The following is a 14,577-nucleotide window of genomic DNA, read 5'->3' on the forward strand; positions in this document are numbered from 1 at the left end:
GGCTTCGGATTGGCGCAGCTCCAGCCATTGTGGCCATTTAGAGAGTGAACCAGCAAATGGAAGACTTCTCTCTGTCTCTGCCTCTCCTTCTCGCTCTGTAACTCTGACTTTCAAATAAATACATCTTTAAAGCAAACAAACAAAACTGCAACCTCAGGGCTGTCCTTGTGGCACAGTGGGTGAAGTCACTGCTTGCGTCGCTGGCTTCCCCCACTGGGGTGCCAGCTAGAGTCCCCGCTGTGCTGCCTCCGATCCAGCTCCCTGCTAATGCGCCTGGGAAGGCATTGGCCCCTGCAGTCTATGCGGAGACCCAGATGGAGTTCCTGGCTCGTGGCTTTGGCCTGGCTCAGCTGTAGCTGCTGCAGCTTTGGGGAGTGAGTCAGTAGATGGAAGATTGATTTTCTCTCTTTCAAATAAAGAAAGAAAGAAGAAGCATTCAAAAAAGCCCACCACCACAATTGCTTCATGCACGTATTTTGAAGGCAGACTGAAAGAACTCAGGACGTGGCTGGATTGGGACACCCAGGAAGGAGGGTCAGAGATGACGTCACAGGTGCCACCTGGGCAGCATCAGCGTGATGGTGCCAGGGAGGGCAGGGCTGGGTGGAGACAGTCTGGGGGCAGCATGGCACGGATGCACATGCATGTTGGCCCTGCCCACGGCGCTGGCACAGAGCTGGGCACAGCCGAGTCTGGCAGAGTTGCCCAGCACACAGGAGGTCTTCAATCCTAGCATCTGGGTGGGGTGTTTCAAGGCCAGGGACACGGATGAGAGGGGACACAGACTAGGACATGCATTGGGGGAAGACGGACAAGAGGAGGCCCCTGTCAGAGGACCCAGGAACCTGGGGTGACTTTCCCGGACATGCAGTGGCCAGGAGGGCAGGTGAGGGCTTCAGTGAGAATCTGGCGACCCTGAGGGCAGTCCAGTCACGTGAAGAGTGGAACCTGGACCCAGCTGGGAGGGAGAAAACACGGACCACTCTCCAGGGAACTTGCACGTGTACATGCACACTCAGCACAGCCATGGACAGCACGTGTGCTGGGTGCCTGTGTGAGCTAATGCGGTGCATACATATTCACATGCATGTAGTGCCCACGTGTGTGGGTGCCTGTATGAGCGCACACGTGTTCTGTGCATGTGCTCACATGTATTCTCAATGTGTGGATGCATGTGCGTGCTCATGTGTGTTTACAATGTGCGTATGCATGTGTGCTCACCCGTGTTCCCAATGCATGCATGTGTGTGCTCACCCGTGTTCCCAACGCATGCATGTGTGTGCTCACCCGTGTTCCCAATGCATGCATGTGTGTGCTCACCCGTGTTCCCAATGCATGCTTGTGTGTGCTCACCCGTGTTCCCAATGCATGCTTGTGTGTGCTCACCCATGTTCTCACTGTGTGCATGCATGTGTGCTCATGTGAGGAGCAGGAAAACCAGGAGGCCCCTGGAGGGGCAAGCAGGGTCAAGATTTCCCTAAGATGGGGCAACACCAGCATTAAACGCACGTGCAGGCAGAAACAGCCGACAGCCGAGTTGGGATGGGAGGTAGTGGGGCCAGCCTTAATCACCGCAGCCCATCGTGGGGGGCGGGGCAGGAGCCGGCTCTGGTCCAGAGGTGGGGGTGGAAGAGGTAGTTCGGGGAGCTGGGGGATGTTCCCCCCTGCAGGCAGTGCCCCCAAGAAGCATCATCGGCCAGGAGGGAGGTCGGGGAGCCGGGCTGGGAGAACGAGGGCCAAGCCGGGGCTGAGGGTAGGGCATGAAATTCCCACTCAAGAAGTGGGGAGCACACATGGCACAGAAACACCAGTGGGCTTGGGGGTCCTGAGCTGCCCACCAGGCCCATCCCACGGCAACAGGACGCATCCAGAAACTTCTACCAGCTCAGAGGCAGGTCCGGGTGCAGAGAGTGGGAATGACCTGGGGCTAAGGCTTTGCCCAGTGGATGGGACCAGTAAGGGGGACAGGTGGACACAGACAGGGCTGGTCACTGGGGCAGATGGAGAGGACGCGGGCCAGGGATGGCACGTGAAGGCCACAGCCACGAGGTCACAAGCCCAGCAGGGCCCAAGATCCAGCGATGGGTGATGAGGAATGAGTGACCCGACAGGCTGGAGTGTCTGAGCAGGTCAGGGAGGGACAAGGGCGTGGCCGGGCCTGGGAGGGGGTCCCGTGTTGGAGGGAGGAGGCCAAGGGTACCAGGAATGATACAACAAAAGAAGGAAAAGCCATGCAGAATCTGACGGCAGAACAAGGAGGGAGGAGACGGAGGCCAGGCTCTCCTGACTTGGGCCCAGGGCCCTTCCTGCCCGGGAATGTGGCTGGGGGATGACTTTCCAGTCCTGTTTCCCTGGTAACCTGGGAAACCTCGTCTGCACTATCGACAGCACGGCGTGTGGCAAAGCCAGCGGTGAATGCAACAGCTGTCTGGGCTGACAAAGGGGGCCATGTGGGCACCTGCTGGTGGGCCTGAGCTTGGCAAGACCCCGGAAGCACCCCCTCTCCAGGTCCAGGGGAGGGCGGTCAGGGCCCACCAGGGGTTGGAGCCCCTTGACAAAGGGGCTGGTGGGGAGCTGCCACTCCCCTGGGCTGTGGCCAGGCCTGGCAGGGGAGCTCCAGGCCGGCAGGCCGCCAGCCCAGCTCAGCCATAGGGCAGGCGGCACGTTTTTCCCTTCGTCACACTTTCCATGGTCACTGCCCCGCAGAGCCCCGCCCACGGGTCCGACAAGCAAGGAGGTCCAGGGAGCCAGGACGGTGTGTGGGCACAGCACCAGACCGTCTCACATTTCAGGGTCTTGAGAGGACAGACCCAGGCCGACCAAGGTCAAAGCCTCCCTCCTGGGCACTCCTGCGCTCAGTTCAGGCCGGCTGCTGGCCACGCCTTCCTGAAGCAGCTCTTCAGAAAGAAGGTGGCTTTCCCGGGCAGAGAGAGGCTGTGCACGGTTGCTAAGCAAAGCAGAAATCAAAACATCTGTTTGGCGCCCAGAGCCAACTGTCCGGACGCGGCAGCAGGCTAAGGAACTTCCCCTGCCTTCCGGCTGCCTCGCTCCTTCACCAAAAGAAGCCAGGCCCCACCCAGGAGCTGCGGGGGAGGGAGACACCCAGGCAGCAAGACCGGAAGCAGAGGCCCTGCCTGCCGCCAGCCCCCTGCTGCCGTCACAGCCCAGCCGGGAAAAGCCCAGGAGGAGCTGGAAACCCCCGTGGGAGGGGTCTGCCCTGCACCTGCCGCCCCCCTGCCCAGTACTGAGCCAGGCACCAGGCCCACGGAAAGGCTGGGGCTGGAGGGCGGGACCGGCCACGGATCTTTGAAGCAGAGTCTTTTTTTTTCCTTAAAAAGGCGAAATCTAAGAAACCAATCTGTATCTAAAAAACAAAACAAACAACAAACTGGCACTCCGCAGACCAACCCGTGGGCCCTCTCTTTAGACCTGGAGGCAGTGAGTCACGGCCACACCCCCGACCCGGGTCTCACACTGGGGCTCCGTCTGCGCCCCACCTTGCCAGCGCTCACCCCTTTCCCACCCAGCAGACCCCTCTGTTTACTCCCAGCGCCAACGCAGGGGCACAGGTGGGGCCTGGCAGCTGGCGCCTTCCCAGATTCCTCACACTCCTCCACCAGCCCTGCTCCTGGGCTCCTCCCTGCACAGCTGGGTCTCCCTGCCTCTGTGCCTCCTCCCACTGCCCACCGATGCCGCCCAGCAGGACGCTGGAGGAGGGGTGGGTGCAGAAGGAGGGCAGAGCAGGGCAGAAGCCAGACGAGGGGAGGGCTCAGAAAGTGTCGGGGTGCTGTCACCGGAGTGGGGGAGTGGGAAGCCCTGGTGAACTTGAGAGAAGGCTTTGGAGGAGGGGGAAGGCAGAGGTGGCCCCGTGCAGCGGGGGAGCGGGGCAGGGACAGGAGCCTTCCTGCACGGGGGAGATGGCGACTGGCCTGTGCGGAGGTGGAGGGAAGGGGAGACTGAACAGGGTCTAAGGGGTGAGGCAGGGGGCCCACGGGCAGGGAAGAGCAGGGAGCCTGCCCACTGAGACACAGCGAGGGCAGCGCACACAGCGTGGACCCAGGCAGGCCGAGTGCCCCCCCCCCCCCACTGCTCCCCTTTGCTCCAAAGGCATCAGGCGGGACCGCCCTCCTGGAGACCACAGGAGCCGTGCGATCGGATCCCCAAACTGCACCAAGGACCCCTGATGAAACCCCAATGGGCAGGGACAGGAGCAGAGGGTCGGGGGCAGAGGATGCAGGAGAGAACAGGTGGAGAGAGAGTGTGCAGGCAGGGAGAGCCGTGCACAGGATCAGAGCCAGAGAGGAGCAAGACGGTGGTGGTGGTGCGACGGGCAGAAGTCAGGGCTGCAGACGGATCTGATGGAGCCAGGAGCACTGGGTGGGGGAGGAGGGGAAGGGGCAGGGGGCCTGGGGAGGAGCGACAGGCATCGCGCTCACTCCTTGGGGACAAAGTCCAGCATGCGAAGTCATGCTTGGCCGGGAGGAGTCAGGGTGAGAGGCCAGCAGTCTGGGTGGAGCAGCCTCTGGGTGGGACCTCACCCAGGATTGAGACCCAGGGGTGGGGAGACCCAGGGGTGGGGAGACCCAGTGAGCCAGAGCTCAGGTTTGCAATGAAGACAGGGGCGTGGCTGCGAGGAGGGTGGCAGCAACATGAAGGCAGGTGCCTAAGAGGAGCCCTAGGCTGACGTCATGGCAAGGGACAAGGACACTCGCCCCAGCTCCAGCCACCACTGCTGGGAAGGGCCCGGCTGGGGGGAGTGAGCGCGATGGTAGACGCACTCCAGGAGGAGGGGGCTCAGCTGGGACACAGCCCAGGAGGCTGGGGGAAGAGCGCATGGAGGGATGTATCCCACTCCGTATTTTAACCAAAATCCAGGAAACAGGCTATCACCCTTCTCTCAGGCCTCTCTGGTTTTATTTGCTGTTGCTTGGCAAGAAAACCAGCAAGAGCGAGGGACCTACGTGGATCTGTTTGCCCTGAGCTGCTTGTCACATGAGCCCCAGGACGATTCTGCCCCAAAGCCTCCTGTCTGACAAACACAGTGGCACCTGGGCCGGGAAGCCACCACGTTCAACCCCCCCCCTCCCCCACGCACGCAGGCAGGCCTGCTCTGTGACTTTTGGGGCCTCTTTCTCCTTTTTCCAGGAACTAAATGCACCTGCTTGCTTACAGAGAGCCTGAGTGGCATGGGGGAGGACATCCCCAGCCCCGCTACCCTTTACCAAAGGTCAGGGGCCACCTCCCAGATGACCCTCACTCCTGTAGCCCAGCCACAGGCCGCCTGTCCCTGACACCTGCTCCAGACTCCTTCCGGGGGCTCCAGCCCCTACCCCTGGCCTTTTCACACGGGGATGCCCCACCCTCTGTGCACCCCCTGCCACTCCCAAGCCTGCCCAGGCATGACTCTCGCCTGGAGCACCTGCACCCTGTCTTGATGGCCCCAGCCCTGAGTTTGCATCTCAAGGTGCCGGCTGGAAGCGAAGTGGGCGTGCTCCCCAGAGGGCGAGTCTGAGTCTGAACTGGGCTTGTCTGGCAGCCTGTGGGGCGGACCCAGAAGCCCAAACGTGAAGAACCCACGTCTCATGGGAAGGGGATGGGGCTGGGGGAGGGAGAAAGGCAGGAGGACACAGCTGCAGGGCCAGTCCGGGGTGGGGGGGAGCAAGCCGAGGGCACTGTCACCTGCACCCACGCTCTGTGTCTGCAGGAGGAGCGAGACTCAGCCTTTGCCCACCAGCACCCCTCACACAGACACAGAAGGCAGGGGTCCCGAGCAGTGTCTTACCCCTGCAGCAAACATCTGCCCCCAGGGGACGCTCTCACGGCAGGTCCTTGGGATTTAAGGTGGGGGAGAAGCTCGGATGCAGCCAGGACCACACACACTGCCCTGGACGCGGAACAGCTGGCACCGTCCTGTGGGCACGTGGGGCCTCTGGCCCAGCGCTCTCTGAAGATTCAGCTGAACAAAGCAAGAGCCCTGGCAGGGTCACCGATCAACGGCACCAGCAGCATCTGCTGCACCTGTACTGCTCTCTCCCCCACTGAGTTAAATGACTATGCGTCTGTCGCCAGGCCTTCACTCTGCCGATTTGGACAGACTGCCTACGCTGGCTTTGCACACACCTGCTACCTGCTAGATCAGCTCTGCCCTTGTGGCTCTTTCTGAAAAATCTCCCAGGAGAGGCTGGTATCAGGGCATAGTGGTTAAGCCACCAGGCATGCCATATCGGAGTGCTGGTTCGAGTCCCAGCTGCTCTGCTTCTGATCCAGCTCCCTGGTAATATACCTGGGAAGGCAACAGAAAATGACCCGAATGCTTGGGCCCCTGTAACCCACGTGGGAGATCTTGAGGGAGTCCCAGGGGGCTCCTGGCTTCAGTCTGGCCCAGCCGTGGCTGTTGTGGCCATCTGGGGAGTGAACCAGTGGATGGAAGACCTCTGTTTTTCTCCTTCTTCCTTTCCTTCTTCCTCTGTCACTCTGCCTTTCAAATCAATCAATCAATCTTCTAGAAACAGAAAACCAGGGCCAGAGTTGTGACATAGCTGGTAAAGCCATTGCCTGCGATGCTGGCCCCCATATGGGCACTGGTTCATGTCCTGGCTTCCCCACCTCTGATCCATCTCTCTGCTAATGGCCTTGGAAAAGCAGCAGAACATGGCCAAAGTGCTTGAGTTCCTGACACCCATGTGGGAGACCCAGATGAAGCACCTGGTTTAGCCTGGCCCAGCCTTGGCTGCTGTGGCCAGTGGATGGAAGATCTCTCTGTGTCTCTCTCTTGCTCTCTGTAACTCTTTCAGATAAATAATCTAAAAAAAAAAAACCAGAAAACCATCTGGATCGATCCTTCACACTGCGACAAAGCTCACTAAGCCTCCTTTGATGCCAGGTGGAGGTGGGAGGGGTACTGAGACACACACAAGCTCCTGGCTGAGTTTCCTGGTGCTGATGGAACGAAGTGGCCCTGGGGTCCCAGAGGCTGCAGCCCACCACGCAGGCGTCGGCAGGGCCGTCTTTCTTTGCCTCTTGTAGCTGGTGTCAGCCCCAGCTTTGCAGAATTCTAATCCCTGCCTCCACGTGACCTTCCCGTGTGTGTGTGTGTGTGTGTGTGTGTGTCCTTAGAAGGACTCCAGCATATCGCAGTAGGGGCCCACCTTGCTCCAACATGATCTCAACTCAATTTTTTTTTCTTTTTACTGGAGAGGTAGAGAGAGGGGAAGGGAAAGAGAGACACAGCCCATCTGCATCTGCTGGTTCACTCCCCAAACGTCCACAATGACCAGGGCTGGGAACGCCATGCACGACCCCCACATCGGAAAAGGAACCAATTACCCGGGCCATCACCTGCTTCCTACCAATGTCTGCGTCGGGAGGAAGTTGGGGTCAGGAGCCAGAGCTGGGAAGTGAACCCAGGCACGCTGATGGGGGTAGGGCTGTCCTGACCCCTAGGCTAAATGTCCAGCACCTTCCTGTACAAATTAACTACTTCCGCTCGAGCCCTATTTCCAAGTACAGGCTGAGGATTCCCCAAATACCTGCAGCCACAACTGTTTTGGATTTGTTTTTTGGATTTTGGAATATCTGTCTATACATAAGGAGCTATACTGAGTCTAAACACAAAATTAATCTGTATGTCATACACATCTTATTCAGCTAGCCTAATGGTATTTTAAAAAAATATTTATTTGAAAGGCAGAATGACACAGAGAGAGGAACACACACACACACAAACACACACAGAAATCTTCACCCACTGGTTCACTCCCTAAATGCCACAGCCAGGGGTCAAAAACCCCATTTGGTTCTCTCCCACGGGAGGCAGAGACTCAAGGACTCGAACCATCATCTGCTGCCTTCCGGGCGCATTAGCAAGAAGCCAGACCCGAGGCAGCGTGGCTGGGATGTGCACCAGGCACTCGGATATGGGATACCGGGGTCCCAAGTGGCAGCTCAGCCCACTGCTCCACAACGCCCACCCCAAGGGTGATTTTGCACAACATTTTTAGTGCACCTGTGTTCTGAGACCTCCCACGTGAGGTCAGGTGTGGACTATTCCATCTGTGCCACCATCCACAGATTTTAGAGTACCTTAGATTTGAGATTTTCAGACTGGGGAGGCTCAGGGGTTAGGAAGGAACATAATTCAACCCACACCCAGGCGGCTGCATTTGTGGGGTGGATAGCAGGAGACACACAGGTAAACGCAGACACAAGGAGCCCTCAGCGGTAAGCGACAGAGACAGCGGGTGCGTGCTCCAGCCACAGTGGTCAGCAGTGTCCCTTCCCTGGGATGAGCGCTGACTGAGGGAGCCAGACAGACACCTGGCAAAGAGCAGGAGGGCGGGGCAAGTGGGGGAGGGCATAGGAGAGGAGGCTGGAGGGACAGGCAGGGGCAGGGCACCAGCTGTGGGGGCTGCTTGGGGTGGGGCTGGCGGAATTCCCTTGCAGTGAGGGGGCGGGGCTTAGGGAAAGGCAACTCTGGCCTGGGAAGCAACTGAGGGTGGGTGAGGCTGCCAGGAGCCAGAGTGGGGGGACTAGGGCCAGGAGGAGCAGAGGCACGCGGGCTCCAGATGCCCATGAACTCACCCACTGCGCTTTCTATAAGGCTTGGGCTCTTGGCTGGACCAGAGAAGAACTGAAACTGGGTCCACGCTCCCACCCAGAGGCCTCTGTTGACCTCAATGGGCTGGGGGAGTGAATCTCTTACTAGTTACTGAGCCTCAGGGGAGTTACTGGTTTTGATCTGTTGACATTAAGCTCGGTTTATGAACTCACTCGATCCACTGAATCCAGTTCATCAGCTCCAGGGGTTAGCAACATTCCTCCCCCATCCCCTCCCCATTGTGTGTGGGCACACCCATGTGTCTGTCCATTTCATGCACACACACATACCTGTCCACCTCATGCACACAGTGTCCATCTGTCCATCTCATACACACACAGTGTCCATCTCATGCACACAGTGTCCATCTCATGCAGTGTCCATCTGTCCATCTCATGCACGCAGTGTCCATCTGTCCATCTCATGCAGTGTCCGTCTATCCATCTCATGCACACACACAGTGTCTATCTGTCCATCTGATGCACACAGACATATCCATCTGTCTACCTCATGCACACACATGTATCCATCTGTCCATCTGATGCACACACATGTATCCATCTACCTCATGCACACATACATGCCCACCTCATGCACACATATCTGTCTACCTCATGCACAGTGTCTGTCCACCTCATGCACACACACGTATCCGTCTGTCCATCTCATGCAGTGTCTGTCCATCTCATGTACAGTGTCTGTCCACCTCATGCACACACACGTATCCATCTGTCCATCTCATGCCCAGTGTCTGTCCATCTTATGCACACACACACACACACAGACACACGTGTCCGTCTATTCCTGTCCTGGACATGATCATGTCACTCGGGATCCCTCAAGCTCCTGGACTTCACCTGCATCCCCACTGCAAGGCCATTCAGGAGGGAGACGCTGAGGGCAGGAAGCAGGGGACCCCCGTGGGAAGGCCCAGGAGCAGTGAGCCCACCTCCGAAGACCACACCCCCTGGCATTGCCTGGCTAGTCTTTGCTCTTGGTCTATGCTGTCCTTGAAGGCAAGACTCTACACAGTCCTCAGTCACCGCATTTTCTGACAGCCATGAACCAGAAACCTAGAAGGCAGGGCGCCCCCGAGCCAGGCACACACTCACCTCCCTCCAAGGCTGCAGCCTCCCGGGGCGGGCGATGCCATCCCACTGCTCTCTCACATATGCTTTAGGGAACCTGCTCCATGGTTTAGGGGTAAGCACAAACACCCCTTCCACAGTGGGACGATAACCGTCACCCCCCCTCCCAGCTGAGGGGATCCCGGTGGGCCTGCCCCCCAGGGCAGCCAGCAGCCCGTGCGGAGACTCATGGGAACCAGCAAGGGCCTCAGGCAGCCTCAGACCCACGGACTCACAGCCGAGGTGGGTGCGGGGTGCTCCTGCCTGCCCAGGAGGCCCAGGCTTCTCCCGGGCTCCTGTCGCCAGCACTGTCACCACGTTTAACAGCCTAATGGCGATGGTCCCTCTTCCCCTGTCCATGAACAGCAAAACTAAACAGGAAAAGCCAAGGCCTGCTGCTTCTGGTTAAAAGCAGCTTCCACAGCAGACAGAACCCCTCGGTCCTCACCCCCAAACCCTCTCTCTAGGGTCTGCCTGGGTGGGGGGCGGCAGAGGGCTTTAGGAAGGAACAAGGAAGATCCTGGGAGTCTGTGCTGGAGACAAGCGTCACGTGCGGTTCCCTCCTTGCAGCTCCCCCGCTGCTCTGGTGTGGTCTGGCCCCGCCCCTCTGTGGGTCCCAGTGAAGAGAGGCAGACACACAGACCTCCTCACAGGGGTCTGGCTCAGACCTGGTCCAGGGCTGGGAGGGCAGGAAGTCATTTCCAACGCAGGTTCCCCAATACCCTCTTCTTTATCCACACCATTTAAACAAATGCAAACAATCCCCATTGTCGACTGGGACAGACAGGCAGAGCTGAGGACTGAGCCAAGGGTGACAGCATGCAGCTGACCCCCCCCCCAGTCCCAGGGCCCAGTGGGGCCCCCACCCCCAGCTTTGCCAAATCAGACAGCAGGAGCCGGGGAGAACTGGCTCCTCTTTGTAAAGACAATGTTTCCTACGTGGATAACCGCTGTGATGCATTGAAGCTCACAAGGCCCAGTCAGTCGGGACCCACCCAGTAGAAGAGCCCGTGCTCCTGGGACACACAAACTCCCTGCCACGTGAGCCACAGCATGATCACCAAAGGCTTGGTGTTAAGGATGTTCAGTGGTTGGCCGGTGCCACGGCTCACTTGGCTAATCCTCTACCTGTGGCGCCGGCACCCCGGGTTCTAGTCCCAGGTGGGGTGCCAGATTCTGTCCCGGTTGCCCCTCTTCCAGGCCAGCTCTCTGCTGTGGCCCAGAAAGGCAGTGGAGGATGGTCCAAGTGCTTGGGCCCTGTAACTGCATGGGAGACCAGGAGAAGCACCTGGCTCCTGGCTTCGGATTGGCGCAGCGTGCCGGCCCATGGCGGCAATTTGGGGGTTGAACCAACAGAAAAGGAAGACCTTTCTCTCTAACTCTGCCTGTACAAAAAAAAAAAAAAAAAAAAAAAAAAAAGTTCAGTGGCTTTAAGCAATGGCTACCAAGCAGCCACAGACTCAGCACAGGTGACCACGCCTGGATAAACACCTTACTCTGCTCCTTCTTGCAAGTTTTCTGTTGGTTCCGGGGAAGGGGCAGGGTCAGAGAGAGATGCCCTCGCCTATTTTCATTAATTCATAAGCACCTGATAAAAAACGTACAGCCCCAGAGTTCTAGGTTTGGCTTGGACCCCAAAGCCATCCTAGATTTTAGCTTGCCAGGTTCAGATTTCTGGGGAAAGTGAGTGAGGGTATCTAGGCTTAGGCCTTTCCCTGAACTTGAAGCTAAAGACCCAGGGAGTAGAAAGGGCAACACAGTGGCAACTTGTTTCCAGATTAAGATCCTGGGGCGTGGGGGAGGGGTGGGGGTGAGGAGCAGCTTCAGGAGCCAGGGCAGAAGGCAGAGCTCCTGTCCTGCTCTGGGAAGCGCAGCCTCCCAGCCCCAGCCCAGGCTGCGGGGGAGTGGGGGTGGGTGGGGGTGGGGGTGTGACAAGCTTCCCAGGTCGGGCGGGGAGCGTTTCCTGGGCACATCAGTTGTGCCCCCGCCCCACCACCAGCAGCCAGCCAAGGTCCCCGCCTTCACCTGCCAGGAGGAGGGAAGAAACATGACGCTGCCCCTGGAACATTCTAGAGTCAGGCCTGGGGAAAGGGAAGGAAGTCGTTTGCAGTTTGAGTCAAGATGACTTCCACCACTGGTAATGTTGAAAGGAAAATTCCTTGGGCCAATTACATTTAGCAGCATTTATCTGAGTCACAGGCCGGGCTGCTCCCAGGGCTGCAGCAGCCTCAGATCTCCAACTGCCCCTGGACAGCCTGCTTTTTGGCAGATTGGAGGCACCCAAAGCACCTGATACAGCCCAGGCACCCTGTTACGGCTTAGCCTCGGCACCAGCCGCCCGTCGCCCCATCAGCTCACTGGCTACGGGCCTTCCGCAACCAGCCACAGCCCGGTCACCGTGGCTACACTCCATGTTGCTTTGGTCTGTCGGGCCCAGTGCAGATGCCCGGTACAAACCTACGGCCACCAGCCTTGCACCACCAGGGAGGCGGATGGCAGAAGTGGTACAGGAGCCTGTGCAACCCTAAAACCCGGCCATTTTCCAGGCTCGGGACTGGACCAGCCCTGTCCTCGGCTGGGTCTGAGCATCAGCCATGAAGCACCTGCCTTCGTGCCCCCCCCCCCACTAAGCTCCGCATCCACACGGAAGCAAGGGGCGCCCCCACGCTGCCTCTCACCCCCGCTGCCCTGAGCCAGCTGCACACCTGCCAGGAAGCAGGTCCGTCCAGGGTGGGCATGGCTTCACAGCAACACACAGAGCGACCCGAGGGAGAGGCTGGATGCTGTGTCATGATGGTAATGAGTTCCAAGAGGCAGGGAGTGGCAGCCCCTTCTCCACCTCAGGGTTGGCCCGGCCACAGGCAGGCAGGGCAGGGAAGAGTGGGCACTCAGCGCAGACCCAAGGAGCGCCAGCTCCCGTGACATCCCAGCAGCCTAGCAGGAGAGTCCCGCATGCCCCTCAGAGACGAGATTAAGCCAGGATGAGACAGTCATGCTCACCGGTGGGCCTGGCCCCGCACCGGGGTTGGCTGCACCGAGGCTGGGCTGATATGCTCCTGCCTGGGGGCATTCTCAGAACTCAAGGGCCAGTACCACACACCAGCAACCACGGCCCACAGGACCCATCAGGTGCCCCCAGCCTTCCCACACGGAGCCCCGGCTGAGACAGGTGCAAAGCCCGGCTCCGTCCACACACCTGGCAGAGCCCCAGAATGAGCTCATGGGGCAGGTGGCTACGCTCCCCTAGGGCACCCCAGCACCCCCCAGGATGAGCCCACCTGACTCCTCACCTGTCTGGCCGGTCTCATGCTCAGACGCCTGTCCCCAGGGTACCTGGGCTGCCACTGGCATCGTGCAGGGGTGTGTGTGGGGGGACCAAGCACCCCAAGGCCACCCCAGCTGCCAGAGGTGCCGGGACACCCACACAGAGCAGCCCCCAGCAGGAGGCGTGTCCTGCCCTCGCCACCAGTGGCTGGAAGTGCACTCATTTTCCCAGAGATCCGAGGAGGCCCCAGCTGAGAACCTCCTCTCAGAGCAGTCCCAGCTGGGTCTCCAACTGCGCGTGTTACTCGCCTCTCCCCGCCCCAAGGAAGCCGCCCCCAGGAAGCCGCCCCCTCCCCGGCTGCAGGTGCCTCTGAAAACCCCAGATAAGCACAGACAGTGGGACGGGCGAGTCCTCATGTACACACACACACACACACACACACACACACACAGGGCTTCATTTCCCCCTCAGCATGAGGCCTTCCCGACCACGCCACACTCCAGGGCCATCTCCATCTCAAAAGCCCGGGCTCTGGAGGGCACAGCCATGCTCCTCCCCATCTCGGTGCCTCAGTTTCTCCTCCAGGTGCAAACGGAGCTCACGAACACCAGCTTCGTGGTGAGATTACAGCCGAGTACGTAAAGCATGCGGCACGGCACTGGGATGGGTAAGGGCTCCACTAAATGCTGCTGTTATTATCGAGTGGATCCTGAGTCTGCTGGAACCAGTTAAAAATCCCAAACAGCTTGCAACACCTGGAACCAAAATGAGCTCCCGCTTGGAGACCCTCCCAGAGAGACGCGTGCACAGCTGGAATCTGGGGTGGTGGACAGGCACACGTTTGAAGGTTTCTCCAAGAACGAACGGCTCACCCATGGGAACAGCGCCCCAGCCTGCCTTCCCAGCCCCACGTGGGTGCCGCCTGGCCGCGGGCCAGCCCCCCCCCATCAAGCCCTGCTCAGAGAAGCTGAGGGACCCCAGCCTCATTTCCAAGGTCTTTCCCAAGTCTGAACCTGGGTCAGTTCACTCAGGGCTTAGAGGGCCATTCAAGCAGAAAGAAAACAGAAAATTCTCCCTGTCCTCAGGTGGCAAGGCTGACAGGGCCCAGCCACGGGTCTTCAGCAGCCAAAAGTCACAAAGGGGAACCTGAGCCCAAAGAACACTCTAGAAGCAAGATCGTGGAGCAGGCCCTCCCCATCCTCACCCCTGCCCCATCCCCGTAGCTGGAGTGCCAATGGAGTTCTGTACCCGCTTTGTCAAACTATGTTTAAATTCCCAATCAAGCTAGCAACCTGCTAATAAGCTATGTCCAAGCCCCGACCTGAAGCGCACCTGCACGGCTCACTGGAGGGCCGGGTCCAGAACGTGACCAGCATGGAGCTAGCCCTGGCCCAGTGTCCTTTCCTCCACCACTGCCCCCGCCTCGGGCCCACCTGGCTTCCTATCACCTCTGCTCGGGGCGTTGGGCACCCACAAGTGCACCCCTCTAGTCTTACATCCATTCCCCCATCCCTGCCCCTGGCTCCCCCATACTCCAGCCTGGGTGGACATAGCACCACCTGGCAAGATGTAGAGCCAAGATCTTACAA

At 59.2% G+C, this 14,577-nt stretch overlaps 1 protein-coding gene across 6 annotated transcripts in view; it reads right to left on the reverse strand.

The window, feature by feature from the left end:
• The window catches only part of SYNJ2 (synaptojanin 2), a 91,132-nt gene that overhangs the window by 73,020 nt on the left and 3,535 nt on the right, over positions 1-14,577 (reverse strand). The window contains exon 1 of one of the 6 annotated variants that reach the window (XM_089333586.1): positions 13,014-13,272. The exons of the other annotated variants lie outside the window; for them this stretch is intronic. Within the exon in view, the coding sequence (XP_089189712.1) occupies positions 13,014-13,074 (61 nt within the window). The 5' untranslated portion in view covers positions 13,075-13,272. Of the gene's footprint in view, positions 1-13,013; positions 13,273-14,577 lie in introns of those variants that run through there. 6 annotated transcript variants of the gene reach the window in all.

The sequence above is a fragment of the Oryctolagus cuniculus genome, chromosome 5 (assembly GCF_051225735.1).
Source record: "Oryctolagus cuniculus isolate XC-2025 breed Fujian yellow rabbit chromosome 5, ASM5122573v1, whole genome shotgun sequence".
In the NCBI taxonomy this organism is placed as follows: domain Eukaryota; kingdom Metazoa; phylum Chordata; class Mammalia; order Lagomorpha; family Leporidae; genus Oryctolagus; species Oryctolagus cuniculus.